Source organism: Polyodon spathula, chromosome 7, assembly GCF_017654505.1.
Source record: "Polyodon spathula isolate WHYD16114869_AA chromosome 7, ASM1765450v1, whole genome shotgun sequence".
NCBI lineage: Eukaryota > Metazoa > Chordata > Actinopteri > Acipenseriformes > Polyodontidae > Polyodon > Polyodon spathula.
Window position 1 is genome coordinate 35,874,333 of NC_054540.1, and position 16,446 is coordinate 35,890,778.

Consider the following 16,446-nt stretch of genomic DNA (forward strand, 5'->3'; position numbering starts at 1 on the left):
AACATGGGGACACTTTTTGATTTAAAAGTAAGCAAATGTAAACAAGATTAAATGGGCTACAAATACAATGTTGCTATGCGGTTTGCTATAAGCCATCTCCATGCAAAGCTTTTAATAAATAAATAAATAAATAAATAAATAAAATAAATACAAAACAAAAACGGTGAAATGTACAGTAACCGGCAACTGATGGCTTATTTAACTCTAGAAGTCCCTGCCTCCCTGGTTCTGCTTTCTTAATATCTCTGTTGCGCTCTTTCTTGATATTGAAAACAGCCGATAAGCAGCTTGGTTTGAATATTGCTTTGGCTATTTTAAATAAACTGCCGGTAAGCGTTGCGTTTATGACACTTGCTTTGTTTAATTCAAATGCATTTAAAAGCTACAACACCATGCTGCCAATATCTGCAAGCATGCACGCCATCATATAAACACATTGCACAAAAAAAGCTCTCGACTGGGACTGAAACATCACTGACACACGCAGCTAACTGACACAAGCACACAGCTTGCCTCTCAAAGGGAAGCGCACCAAAAGGCTGATTGCTATAACGCTTTCTTTCTGTTTCCATCACAGAAGCTGCATTTGCTGCCAATGCCATTACTCTGGTAGCCTATTTTTAATATTTATTTATTTATTTATTTATTTATTTAGCGAGGCGGTTAATTGATCAGGGCAGTTATGTGACCGTCGGATATACGACGTTCCACTGTATTGCTATATAGCAGTTACAATGGATATTGACAAAATCCTACATGTTATGTTTTCTCTGAATTCAGTAAAAAGGTCCGGTTCTAGTTTTCAGTGAGTTGGGGCTCAACTACTCTATTTCTCATCTGTATGCTCTAGCAAGGTCCGATTTACTCATTAATTCTGGTTTTGCAATTAAATTTTTCCCTTCTAGATGTGTTTGCATCCAAAAGAATACATGAAATCTGTCTGCCAAAAAGTATACCATCGTGTGCATTGCAGGCAAAAATGTTAGTCAAACACAACAATTTTCAAGTTAACAAATGAATCCAATTAGCCGGATAATATACAACAGTTCTTTAAAATTTACCTTCAGTGAAGTATTAAGGATTCTCTATTTAGGAAGCCTGTACAGTACAACAGCCTCCTGACCAAATACTATATTTGGCCCATACAGTAACTAGGTCATGACAGGTGCATATTAAACATAAGACCTAAATATTTAAAATTAGAATCGGAGTGATAAGTGGCATCAGTGTGCATCACTTTATACAGATAAGAATTATGCTTTACAGTGCACTACAGTACAGTACACCAGCTCTTAAGGACAGTACATGTTGGATGAGTTGAGGACACAGCCCTGCTGTTTAAAAGTGTCTGGGTGTTTTGGAAGTGGTTCAGGTATCCACCTTCTACCTACCACGTGTAACTAGGATTAACACGCCACAGGGCACTACAGGCCAAACATAGTGAAGTTACAAAAGAGCCTTGGCTAGCCATTCAAATGGAAAGCCAAGGCTAAAGATGTAATTCACCAGATGCTTCAACAAGAGCAAAGGTTAATGTTGCATTATATGGTACGTTTTTAACATTGCAGATAGGAGCACACGTACAGAAAAGCATGCCATTTCACAATTATTATAATTAACAGATTTTATTGTTATTGATACCTTTTGAAACTACTGGCAAGCTCAGTAAATTTAAAGTTCTGCATTGTTAACAGATTCTGAATCATAACTGATTTAACAGAAAGCAACAAAATTTTGTATCTCAGAAAAAAAATGTAAAAGTCTTTGGGTACAATAATGTAGTACAGTTGAGATACTCAGCTAGGACATCAGACTTAATTGAGCGCACAGATTTAAAAACGTTCTTGTAGTGACTGATTCTCCACTATGTAGATAATGCACTGTGCAATACATGTACATTATGGTGCTGAGAGTTTACTTTGGGGGTTATTTCACCCAACTTCACCCAGAAAAAAAATCAATTACAGTAGGGCACTTTTTAAATTGAGAATATATGAATATAATTTGATATGAAATTGGTGCTGCCACCATAAGGAACACCATCACAGAACAAAACTATTATATAATAATGTCTAGAACAGAATAATTACATAATTATTTAATATAACCATATAGGATCATATAGACTGTAAGTCAGCAAAGGGAAAAAGTAAAAACTCTAAGATGAACATGAATTCCCTCATGCATGCACCTACATTGCTCAATAAGTGTTTTAACTGAGCTAAAGAGAACATTCTCCAGATCTTTCAACCAGATGCACTGTCCATTGTCTTTGACCCAGATACAAGTCAAAGGAGCAGTGGCTACAGATACTCATTTTTAACAACCTGGCTGCTCTGCAATGAAAAAAGGACACTGGGACAATTCTGAGAGCTGCTGTATGGCCTCTACCCACATCACACAGAAAATGCTTTGATGGGGATTTCCGTACCAAGTTTAATCATACTCAGATATGCGGTCTTCAAAATACAGTGAATGTATAAGAAAGGCGTGCCAAACTGATGTTAAGACAAGGATAATAAAAGATGTCAGCAATGAACCCTGGCACAGTATAAAATCGACACTTTTTTTTATGTTTGTCTCTCTATAGTCTTACTATTTTTATTTTATATATATTTAAGTTATTTACAGAACATCAGCAGGCATAAGCTGCGAAACACTTTCCTACCATTGCATGAACAGGCCCCAGGGAAGACTTGCAAGACGAATCCTTTTTAGCTTTAGTCTTCTGCCCTCCTGTGCAGAACTTACTTTATGTGTAAAGCCTCTAAATATCTCCTATTCCTCCAAAATATACAGCTTCTATTCTTTTTTTCTGTTGGGTCCATAAAATTCCTAACTATTGCCCAGCCCCCAATAAAAGTCTGGTTTGGACAATCCAACAGCCTAATGTATATCTGGTTCAACTATAAAGTAGCTCTGCCACCAACACTGATAACTTTGTATGTGGGATATGAGATGTTAAAGGAGCTACGATTCTTAAATATCATTAAAATAAACAGACATTATGAATGCCAAATTTTAAAACAAGTATAAACTGCTATTTAACAGAAAGACCCCAGCTTGGTTATAGTCCAAGCTTCTACTATTATGGTAATACAATCAATCTGGGGTTGCTATTTGAAACTTTACTGTGTCTGCAGGTCTGTTTAGTGCCCAATGTGGCAGGATATAGGAGTACTAAACCCAGCCATCACCAGAACGAGGATCAGCTTCATTACTATCAAGCCTGAATGAAATGTAAAATCTCAGAGAAAGGAATAAAACTAATTTTTAATTGATCACTGATAAAATCAATCAGCTACCAGAGAACCACAGTTCCATCTTAGCCAGCAGCAGATTTGGTTTTATTAAAAATTATGTAAGGTATAATTATTTAAATCTCTTGTCTATAAAGAAAGTAGATCAATTTATCAAATCAATCTTTATTGTATATAGCGCCTTTCATAGTGGACCACCATCACAAAGCGCTTTACAAGATGCAGCAACAAGAAAATCCATAATACTTTTACTGAGAAATGCATAATACACGATACACAGTAAAAAAACGAAACAATGCACAATACATGAAATACTGTAAAAAAAACAAAAACAATGCATAACACATTAAAATTAGGGGTAGGCATCGATATGAAAATTGTATGTCGATATTGTGCATGTATTTCGATATCAATAATTTGTCCAAAACACAGAATAATATAATAACACAAATGCAATATGAAACATATATACATAAGAAAAATCAATAACTTACTTTATCTTAGTGGTGCTTTGCTTCACAATACCCATGGAGAAAAACAAGATCTTGTTATACTGTTTTACTATTCTATGCCATCATCAGCCACCTCAAAACTGAAATATTTCTGTACTTCACTGTGCAGGCTAGCCAATCTGGAAGTAATTTAATCTTCTCTGCGTATAAATGAAAGACACATCTAAAAGCAGAAGTACGGTGTCATGCTGCATGTTGCATTATTTTGATATGTGTTTTGATGTTTTAAAAGTACATCTCATTTATAATACCGAAAGTTCACAATACATGAAAAAATACATTAATAACAGTTAAAATACATTAATAACAGTGCAAGTAATCGTATGGAGAAAATGCAACAAACCACACTGATGCATGCACATTTCTCACAATAATCCCAATAGTGCTTAATGCAGCATCCAAATAGCATTCGGTACCTTGCGAGCAGGTTCTGAACGTAAGAAAAAAAGATATATACATATATCAAATTATCTTAAATATATATATTAAGATGATTTTCCTGTTTATGTTTTTTGTGTTAAGTTTGTTTTTAGGTGTGTATCCCTTTAAAAAAAAAAAAGACTTGATTCTTAATTAGCTGATACGCGCACTTCTTGAAAACAGGATATAGTTTCTGGTAAGGGACTGACTGGTGAGAGGAAACAGGTGAAGAAAATGGAGTAGAGCACATGAGAGAGGGTACACATGTGGATTTGTTGTTTTTCTTGGTTTATAGCTATTGAATGTTTAAAATACAATTGTTAATCATGTTCTTAGAAAAAGAAAAAAGCCAATCAATGGAATAAAGTGGTTAAATAATATGTTATGTGTGGTGTTTGCTTACGAGACAAACAATGACTGGTGTGTATAGGGTTTGTTGTATCTTAATATCAAATAAACTTGATAATACTGCGTTTGTATTTTTAGCAGTATTAGCAATAAAAAGTACGTCTCTGCGTGAAATAGTGGCAACAACACAGCAGCTAATAGTAGATATCAGGCTTAAAAGAGCATTTAAAGCAAGAGAGAACATGTGGGTCTTGACAGTTGATTTAAAGTGAGCGATTGTGGGAGCATCACACACCAAAGCTGGGAGAGAGTTCCAAAAAAAGAGTCTGAGCCATGAAGCTAAACAAGCGTTCTCCATGTGTGGTGCACTTTTGCTTGGGGATAACAAGCAGGCCAGAGACAGAGGACCTCAGCGTGCAGGCAGGGACAAAGCGGGTCATCGCATGGAGCTGCCATTCTCTATCAGACTGGAAAGGAGGAGGATGAAAAGCCTCAAGCTCCACCGTCTGGTTCATGTGGAATGCCGAGATGTTACTTGGCAAAAAAAGCAGGATTTTGCCTGATTTTTTCTAAGCATAGCGGGAACATGGCGAGTGGAGGAAAGGCATACAGAAGCTGTCTCGGCCAATGTTATGTCAAGGTATCTACTGCCAGCAGGTCGTCCCCAGCTCCCATTATGGAGAACCAAAGGGGACAATGTGTCGATTCTTGGGAAAACAGGTCCACTTGTGCTCTCCCAAACCATTTCCAAATGAGGCTCACCATTTCTGGCTGAAGCCTCCATTCTGAGGCACTGGGGACTGTCCTTAAAAGGTCAGCTGCCCAATTAGTCACCCCGGGAAGATGTACTTCCCGCAGTGAAAGGAGGTGACGGTGAGCCCAAAGCAACAGCTTGTGGGCAAACCAGTGCAGACTAGGGGACCCGAGTCAGCCAGGGTGGTTTACAGTGGCTCTCAAAAGCATTCACCCCCCCTTAGACTTTTCCACATTTTATTGTGTTACAACATGGAATCAAGATGGATTTAATTAGGAGTTTTTGCAACTGATCAACACAAAAAAAGTCCATAATATCAAAGTGAAAAATACAATCTACAAATTGTTCTAAATTAATTACAAATACAAAACAGAAAATAATTGATTGCATAAGTATTCACCCCCTTGAGTCAACATTGCGTAGAGGCAGCTTTGGCAGCAATTACTGCCATGAGTCTGTTTAGATAAGTCTCTGTCAAGTTGGATGGGGACCTTTGGTGAACAGCAATTTTCAACTCTTTTCACATATTCTCAATTGGATTGAGGTCCAGGCTTTGACCTGGCCACTCCTGGACATTGATCTTTTTGTTTTTAAGCCACTCCAGTGTAGCTCTGGCCGTATGTTTGGGGTCATTGTCCTGCTGAAGATGAATCTTCTCCCAAGTCCCAGGTCTCTTGCAGACTTCAGCAGGTTTTCCTCCAGGATTTCTCTGTACTCTGCTGCATCCATTTTGCCCTCTATATTCATGAGCTTTCCAGACCCTGACGCAGAGAAGCATCCCCATAGCATGATGCTGCCACCACCGTTCTTCAAGGTAGGGATGGTGCAGGATGATGTGCGGTGTTAGGCTTGCGCCAAACATAGTGCTTAGCGTTGAGGCCAAAAGCTCTACTTTGGTCTCATTAGACCATAGAATTTTCTTCCACATGGTCTCAGAGTCTCGCCTTCTGGAAAACTCTAGCCGAGATTTGATGTGAGTTTTTTTCAAAGAATGGCTCTTTTTGCCACTCTCCCATAAAGTCCAGTTTTGTGAAGCACCCAGGCTATTGTTGCCGTACAGTGTCTCCCAGCTCAGTCGTGGAAGACTAACTCCTTTAGAGTTCCCATAGGCCCTTCTTGGGGGGTGAATACTTTTGAGAGCCACTGTATGTATGCCATCACAGTAGTGTTGTCCATCCAGACACACACATCTGCACTGCACCTCCTGTAAAAAATTCTGCAAAGCTAGAAACAATGCCTGCAGTTCCAGAATATTTATATGGAGACCCTGCCACAGGGCCCAGAAGCTGCTGAAAGTCACCATTGTGAGCTTCTTGCTGAGCTGAAAAAGCTTCAGACAAGTGGCTATTCTCTGCACTCAGTCTTCCGACGGAGTGGACAACAGCCTTGGAATCCAGACACACTCCTAAATAGAAGGCTGACTGTGAAGGTCTGAGCTGGGTTTTTGCACAGTTCACTGGCAGACTTAACCAAATGAGCCAATCGTCCAGGTAAATGAGCACTCTTGAGACAGCCAGTGCTGACGTCTTGCAGCTACAAAAGCAGTCAGGTTCCTACCCACTACCTGCCCATTGAATTTTGAAATATGAAGCAGATTCTTATTCACCAGCCGCATTTCATCGAGCTGCTTTGGGTCTGTGACTATGAAAGATTGCAACAAACAACTCTAGGTAAGCTACCAAGATGCTGTTATAATTACCCAGCCATGCATCAAAAGTGCCAGCTGAGTAAGCCTTTAAGTATTATTTCAGAAACCCTGCACTGCTTATTTTGGGCAGGTAGTGCCTATTTAAAGCGCTAGCTTTGGTGCTTGCAATAGCAGCATCTACTGGTGGAAAATCAGCCAAGCCAAGTTTTTCTGCCTCATGCAAGCTGTACAGCGTTCCCAAAGAATGTGAAGCAGGTGGTGCTGTAGCCGGGTGTCCCACTTAAATGCACTTCGAAAGAGGAAATCCAAGGGCTCCCAAGTGGCGCACCCAGTAAAGGCGCTCCGCGAGTGCCTTTAGCCTGGAGATCACAGGTTCGAATGCAGGCTATGTCATTGCCGAACATGAGCAGTGCACAATTGGCCGAGCACCCCCTGGGTAGGGAGGGCTTAGGTTGGCATGGCAATCCACGGTTCTCCGTGCACCAGCGAACCCTGTGGCTGACTGAGCCTGCGGGTCAGCAGTGGAGCCCTCGGTTTTGCTATAGATCTGCAGTGTGAAAAATGACAGGTTGGCAGGAGCACATTTCAGAGGAAGCATGTTTCAGCCTCTGTTTCCCAAGTTGCCAGGGGGTTGCAGCAGTGAACCAATAATAATTTGTTTTTTAATTTTACGCTTCAACCGAAGTTAGCAGCTTATGAGAGAACACCAGTAGCCGGTTTAAGGTGTTCGATCCCGAGGAAGGTGTAGCGGAGCTGCTGGGTTCACGCGGAGCAAAGGCCGCTGAGGGACTGATGAACAGCCACAGCTGAGTGCACAGTACGTGAAGTAATTTTTACTAAAAAAACCAAGTAAAAAAAAAAATAAAATTTGCAATAAGTGATAAAGACAAGTGAACAATAATAATACAATCAGATATAACCCTATGTGTCACTCATCTGTTCGTAGATCTCTCTCAGGTTGGTGAAAGGAAAAATTATGTTTTGAGTTACTGCAGTCTCTCTTATGCCCTCGGGGGCGGGCACGACTGTGTCATGGGCACCACGTGCAGCTTTGGAATATCGATTCAGGTTAGACTGTATCAGAGGATTAATACCCATGAGGTAATGGTTATATTTAGTACTTGAAAGGGAATCATACATTTTTCTTGTCTAGGTTTTTGTCCAACAGCCTAGTGACCTTTGTACAAAGTCAACTTTGTGCAGAGCGGTAGCACAGTTGTGTCATGTTACCATGATGAAAGCAGGCAAGTATCAAGGTCCTGTTCAGCTTGTTTAAAATCACAGCAGATTTAACCTGATAGGAGGAGAGCTTGCTTTTTCACATGCTAGTTAAGAACAACAATAAATACTGCAATTACCAAACCTGTACAAATAGAAACATTTAAAATTGTCTTTAAAATGTCTGAATTACAAAGATCTATTTTAAGGTTGTAGGTTGTCTTCCTTGGTGCAACTAATTAACACAGTAGCTCCATTTAGGGTAAACAGTTCAAACCTATTTGATTTTTTTAATAGGCTTATTTTTAAATAAAGCAAGTATTTTTTATTTATTCTAATAGTTTCTAAAGATTCAGTTTCACTATTTTGTTATTCAAGGCTAATGAGAAAGATTTCATCATCAAAACAGAACAGTACAAATAAATAACTAAATCCTGTGAAGTGTTAATCGCATTTCACTTTTCATATTACATATTTTAAAATAAATACACTGTATGATTAGAATAGTCATTTTCTCCTACATCATTTTACTAAAAATAGAAATATGCTCTTTCTACCTAGTTTAAAATATTGTGATTGAAGCAAACCAGTGCTATATAAAAGTAAAACAAGTACTGCATGTCAGTGACATGCTGTACATCCCCACCAAGGCTGTAAAAGCAAATTTAGAGCTATCAGCAGTGTGAAAAACTAAATCCCCACGATCTACACTCGCTGTAGTGTGTGAACATTGAAAAATGCATGTTTGCCATACAAACAGATGATCCAATGTCTACAATTATTGCAGCTAGTATAGCCCTGCATCACAGTACAATAAATCACTGGGTTTCCAGTACCAATACCAAACACTTTAGCAAATGATGCAGAATGCCATTTTTACATAGTAACCATGACCTTATGCGCACTCTATAAGGACTTATAAGCCAGTTTTACATTTGACCTTTAGTAAATGTCAGGGATCACGGGCAATTTTAGAGCAAACATGGATTGCTATGTGTTCCACAGTAACCATGGCCCTATCTGCACTCTATAAGGAGTTATTAGCCAGTTTTGTATGTTGATGATGTCATCCAACATGGCCGCCATGTATTTTATTGTAGCAGCTCCCTTGACCAAATCTTAGACAACCATACTAGGATCACGTGTGCCAGTTTTTGGTTCAATCGAACTAGCGGTTTAGGAGAAGAAGATCTTTGTAGTTTGTGATTATGACATCTGTAGCATGTGATTGACACCATGCAGCATGGCAGCCATACCACACAATTAGCTTCTTGCAAACACCAATTACTCTTGGAGTACTCCGCAACAAGTTTACCAACTTTCAGCACTCTGCAATAAGTGGTTTTCGAAAGAATAATTTTTACATTTAGGCAAAAAAAAAATTTTCAATCCAATATGGTGGCCAAACCATGTGACCTATGATATATGTTCAATTAACATTTTCCAATCTCACATCTACCGTCCTATAGAATTTCGTCTGTTTCTGAGCGAAGAAGACGCTTCCCAGCCCTATGGGCCTGGAAACATCATAATCATAATAATAATAATAATTTCTACCCGTGTTAAACGGGAAGGTGAGGGGAAAAAAAATGTTAGAGTCCCGTGTTTGCAATGCAAAAATAAAAAGAGATAACACAATTATAAAACAGAGTGACATTGTAAAATTGTGAGGTTTATCCAGAAAATACTTCAAATAATACTTGAAATCGAAGTTGTCAAGGCTCAGCCGTTACCATAGACACAGTCCGAAGGAAACGGAAGCTCTGACTAGCATTTTTGCACAGATGTATGAATTAAAATTGGAGATGGAAGAGATGAGACGTTTGTTTCTAAAGTGCCTAAACCGCGCACAACAATTAAACAATGCTGCAAAGAATTAAGCATGAGGATGTATTCAGCCAATGGTGCCAAAATAATGATGTGCAGATTGTGCAACTGTCAGCTGGAATGGAATCAAAAGATACAATTGCTAAGCATCATTAGCTGTTTATTGCTTCTGGGGAAAATATGGCTTGTTTGCTTGTCTAGTATTTTGTATTAGTATGCTAATTCTCTGTTTTATTTCAAGTGGTGCAAACTTTGCCTGGAGCAAACGTTGTTTTGGTTTTGAATGAATGAAGGAAGCCTATTGTTATTATTAAGATTTTTTTATATATATATGATGAGGTTCTTGGGCAAAAGTCAAAACAAATATGGCTACTGTTCCAATAGTGAAGGAGTTTGTATTTTAGATTTTTTCATTTTTGCTATTCTAACTTTCGTTCATTGTCTGGGATTGGCTTCAGCTAAATTCATAGCTGCTGTGTAATTTTACTTGGCAGGCTAGTATGGTACAGTCTAGAACAGGTCACAACCTTTCACGAATTTCTGGAATGAGAGCAGAGACATTATTATATATATATATATATATATATATATATATATATATATATATATATATATATATATATATATATATTTTTTTTTTTTTTTTTTCCTTCCCAAAACTTTAAACTGCTGCTGCTGCTTCAAAGCTGTGCGACTGATCAGGTTCTGACTTGGCTGTTAACAAGCTGGATATATTGGCTGTCAGATGTTAAAAAAATGTACTGCTGCGTCTTTGCAATTGGCGCCGTGACGCACTTTTCGATAAAAACCTTTCGAAATCTTCTTCTTGGGAACTGGTGAAGTCACTGATCTTAAACTTGGTATATATCATCAGCATCCAAACCCGCATCAAGTTTGGGAAGCAGAAGTTGCTGTGATAAATTTTCATGTCAAAATGGCTGCCACAAATCTTATTAAAACGCACCCCTAACAACAAACTGCTGCTGTTTAAAAACAGTTTGACCAACAAACTCCAAACATGGTAGTTATTGTCCCAGTAACAATGGCATACAAATGTCAAAATGGTTATGTTTTATAAAACAAGATGGCCACCAGGTGTACATTTACGTCTGAAATTTAAAACCGCCTCAGTTGACAAACTGTTTCCTTGACTAACTCCAGACTTCACAAGCATGACCTTTGACACTGTAGCAGTACAACTGACTTTATAAGAAACTGGTGTTAAACCAAAATGGCCATATAAAGCATTTCTTCTTGAAACCTCACCAAATCTTCTTCTCTGGAACCGTTGAAGTGATTGATCTGGTACTTGGCATATATTATCACCATCCAAACCTGCTTGCAAAGCTGAGGTTGCTGTGATACAATTCAATAGTAAATCGGCTGCCACAAATTTCACCAAAAAAGCGCCCTTAAGAGCAAACTGCTTTTATTTCAAAACCGTCTGACCAACAGCCTCCAAACTTGGTAGGCATTGTTCTGGTGACAGCGGAATACAAAATGTCAAAATGGTAATGTTTCGTAAAACAAGACGGCCGCCACATCTACATTTTCTTACATTTAAAACTGTATCAGTTGGCAAACAGTTTACTTGACTAACTCCAAACTTCACAAGTATCTTCCCTGACACTATCAATACAACTGACTTTTAAAAAAATGGTGTTGACCTGAAAACAAAATTCAAGTTTGCGAAGCAGAAGTTGCTGCGATAAAGTTGAATGTCAAAATGGCTGGCAGAAAGTTTACTGAAACACACCCTTGACAGTCTCTAAACTTGGTAAGAACTGTCCTGGTGTCAATAACATACAAATATGTCAAAATGGTGATGTTTTAAAAAATAAGATGGCTGCCACACCTACACTTTCTTTTTACATTTAAAACTGGTTCAGTTTAAAAATGGTTTACATGAAAATTATCATGCCTGTGTCAGTACAATTGAGTTTTTCTAAATCTTCTGGGGAAATATCATACTGGCTTATCCTTGTGCTTGTGAATTTCAAACTGTTAAGCCTGCAATGTGTTTTGCACACAGCTGGTTTTAATGTCATTCAATTCTATATAGCTCCTGGTATTATTCTTCCATCAACTTCAAACTGCTCCTGTTCGCACATGGTGTAACCAATCAACATGAAACTTCGTAGGTATCATCCTTTGTAAAATTGCACTCCTGCGTTAACCAAGATGACGCATTTTTTTGAAAAACCTGTCGAAATCATCTTCTTGGGAACCAGTGAAGTGATTGATATGACACTTGACATATCATCAGCAACCAAACCCGCAAGTTTGCAAAGCAGAAGTTGCTGAGATAAATTTTACTATCAAACTGGCTGCCACCAAATTTGCCAAAACACATACCAAACAACAAAACTGCTTCTACTCGAAAACCATTTAACCAACTTACTCCCAACTTCGTAGGCATCGTCCCTGTGATGACAGAATTCAAAGATGGCAAAATGGTGTTGTTTTGTTAAACAAGATGGCTGCCGGAACGACATTTTCTTTTTAAATTGCAAAACTTCTTCAGTTTAAAAAACGGTTTACTTGATAAACTCCAAACCTGAAAACCAATATTTCTATGTCAGTACAATTGTTTAAAAAAAGACGCATTTTTTGGAAAAAAAACTTTCAAAATCTTCTTTTGGAGAACTGGTGAAATTAATGATTTCAAACTTGTGAAATATCAAGAACTAAACCCGCTTCTTCCATTAATTGCTTAAGTGTTTGATAATGGTACTGGGGCATGGGAGCCTGGCAGTTCTAGTTTATTTATTTATTTTCATTCCTTGCCATTACCATTTCTTCACAGTAAACAGTGGCCATAGACATTTTCATAAAGTAATAACCAGAGGTTTATTTGTGCCGTTTTGTAGCTGACCAAGCAAACGAAAACTAAAATTTAACTTTAAACACTTAAAATAAAACACGTGGAAATGGCATTGTAAAGTGAAGGGGGAAAAAAAACTCACCATTTTGGTTTATAACATTCCACTTAACAGAAAGTTGCAACAAAAAATATAATATATACAATCTATATAATAATCACTATACAACAATTTTCAGGAAGTTGGGTACTGTTTATGCGAGGCATTTGAGAATGACGTACTTGCCCTTTTTCTGTCCTACGAGATTCTGACTCACTCTAAAAACAGCACAATGTGTTTTTGATCCAGAAGGCTTTCCATAGAGATCCTGCGTTATATATAATTTGCAATTTTTTTTAAACCGTCGCGCAAATTCTGGTGAGATGATAAATAAGTGCAAGGTATTTTGTCATTTGTAGCGAATGCGAACATCTGATTTTTGTATCCGAATACATGTAAAAAAAAATATTTGTATACATTTGTCCCAGCATTAATACATATTAAAAAGAAAATTACATTACATGATACATAATTATATATATAATTAGTGTTTTGAAAGTAGTGTGTTGTTTTGAGTGTACTACTCCTGTAATGTATTGCATTAACATACAAAAATGTTTTGATTAACTGATATGATAATATTAACATATTAAATCGCAGACGTCAACTGTGATTAACAGCCTTATATATACATGGTGTTCCACTGTGCATTTAAATGTTTGTCTTGTAAGTAACACCGAATGAAATATTTCACCACCCCCATTTATCAAATATCAAGATATATTTGCAGCTGCTGAAAGCCGACCCAGGCAGATGCATGATCACTTTACAAAAAGAATAATGGCCTGGGCAGCCGATTACTAAATAAATCATCTTTCCAACCCTGACCTACCTTTGTGTAGATTGTGTATGGGCTGAGCAGGGAGCCAACACCTCTGGATGATCAGCAATTTCACTGCTCACAGCTCTGGCTTTAGGATCTGCTGCTTGTTCTGCATTAAAAAATGTTTCTACTTTGCAACAAGCATTGAACAAAGCATCAATGCTGCAATTATTACTGCATTAACAAAGCCATACTTTTTTTTTTTTTTTTTTTTTTTAAAGCACATGGATAGTTCTGTATGCTTAAGCATTTACAAAGTTAAATCTAATGTTTATATTAAAAAAAAAAAAATGCTTTATATCCTTCCAAAACCTTAATACCCAGTAAATGTATTAAAAACACTTCCCATCTTTATATAGTGTGAATTTCTGAATTAAAATAAAACATGGAAAATGGACTACATAAAATGAGAAGATAATGAATTCTATTATTCTGTACTGCAGATGCAAGTTGGACATAAGTAGACAAACATCTTGTTACATCCCCAAACTCCGACTCACTAGAACTGCCCCGAGCAAGTTTCACCACAATAGGGTAAGCGGGTCTTTAGATGCACTGCATGTAAAACTGAAAAGTTCACAGTACACCTGCATGTCCTGGTCAGAAGAAATATGCACCACCAGCTGCGGATGGTAGACTGAAGACAGTATACAAATGCAACAGCTAGATGACTTCCTCTTCAGGGGTCTTCGGTGTGGATTAAGATTGGGTCCCAGACAGTAACGGGACTGCATAAAAAGGGCACATGCTCAAGTGATGCATTTTAAAAATGCACGAGACATAAATAAGCACTGCAGGAGCACAGCAATGTTTGCATCCACCACAATTTCCTACAAACCTATTTTGTACTTACTGTAGCCCACTGCCTTACACCCACAGTTTAATAATAGTCGGTGCCTCTTTATTGGGATGCCTCAGAAGTAAAAACAGCCAGAATAAGTGGCTGTCCCAGTTAAACAAGAGGCATTTTAGATGACCTTAGTCACACTTTTTTGTTTCTAAATGAAAAGAAAAATAATTAAATCACATTATGATTAAATGTTAAATACATACTTTTAAATGCATATCAATTTTTATTTATTTATTTTTATTCCTAAACAAAATGAAAATTGCGTTTTTTTATTTCTACATGAAATGAAAAAGAATGAAATCCCATCTTCTCACAAAGGGAGGCACCTGCAATGTTGACACGCCAACTTTCTTTGCAACAGCAGCCTAAGAAACCACAGGGGACTCCTGGTTTATGCAAGTCACAGCGTAATCCCGTACTCACTGAACTGTGCTATGCAAAGCTGTCTTGCTCTGAAAAGCAATATCTGTTCATCACTTGAAAAAACTGTATCCCAATTACATGAAGTGATGTCCCAATTAAACGACAAAATAGCATTGGGAAGAACCATCTCCCAGAGTTGTACCCTATTTAAGCAGAAATCCTGATTATCAGTATCCCAATGTACTTATTACTGCTGCTGTGTACTACAGTGTTACCATTACTTTTGAAAACATATTCCATTGCTTGTTTCCTACAGTATATCATAATTCTTTTCTGGAATGTATTTTGTAAGTCGTATAAAAAAAAAAAATAGAAAGAAAGAACTAAAATTTGATCACAAAAAAATAATTATTTTCTGGATTCACTGCCATCACTCAGTAACTTTACAGAAAGACTGCATTGCATAACTAATTAAAAAGAGATGCCTACCTAAAAAGGAAACAAAAATTAAGTCCCTAGATCCACATAAAAACTAATACTAAAGCACTGTGGGGTCTGAATGAACCCCAGGTTACTATGAGGGATAATTTGTTTTTATTATATATTGCAATGTGAATAAGTAGATCAATAAATTGCTTCTGGGGGGTGAAACACCAGCAGGACTGATATAAAGTGCAGGATTTGGACCCGCTACTGTTTAGATCATCAAAATATGTCCTGTACTGTACATACCAAATACTGCAGTGGTGGAGTCCTGTACTGTACATACCCCATGCTGCGGTGGCAGTCCTGTACTGTACGTACCCAATGTGTTCTTAGTGCCTGGAATAAGGGTAATTGAGTCGTACAGTCCTGTACTGTACATACCCCATGCTGCAGCGGACAGTCTTTGTGCTGTACCCCAAGCTCCTTCTGTTCGGTGAGCCGTGCCTCTGTCTCCTGGTCTCTGTGACATATCTGCCCCGTCGTGTTTCGGTGCCTCAAGATGAAGTCTGGGCCGACACTGCCCTGGAGTTCCCCGCTGTCCAGTTTGGCTGTGGTGCTGTTGCTTCTTTAATAGAATCGTCCAACACTGCAATTACCTGAAGGGGATTCAACACGCACACACACTCTCTCTCACTTCAGTCCAGCGTAGCACACCTGATCAAAAGAAAAGGAAAACAAGAAACACATTATTATTATATATAAATCAATAATATTTACAGTATCAACATACCGCATGTCCAATATGCAAAGACTACAGAATACTGAGTGCAATTTTGGTTACCTCACTACAAAAATAATACACTTAAGACAGTACAGAGAAACACAACTAGGCTAACCCCAGGATATGGCATGAGCTATGAGGACACATTAAAATAATGAAATCTCTTCAGCCAAGAAAAAAAGGATAGGACTTGTCTGACTTTTATAAAATCCTAAATGATACAGACAACATTAACCCAAGTTACCACTTCAAATTTTGAATGGAGAGCAGACCGAGGGGGCATAAATAGAGGCTG

General features: G+C 37.9%; 1 protein-coding gene across 1 annotated transcript in view; it reads right to left on the reverse strand.

The window, feature by feature from the left end:
• The window catches only part of LOC121318593 (adiponectin receptor protein 2-like), a gene marked incomplete at its 5' end in the record, with an annotated part of 41,412 nt that extends 25,415 nt beyond the window's left edge, over positions 1-15,997 (reverse strand). Inside the window, one exon of the mRNA XM_041255438.1 lies at positions 15,812-15,997. Within this exon, the coding sequence (XP_041111372.1) occupies positions 15,812-15,997 (186 nt within the window). The remainder of the gene's footprint in view (positions 1-15,811) is intronic.
• Between the last annotated feature and the right edge of the window lie 449 nt (positions 15,998-16,446).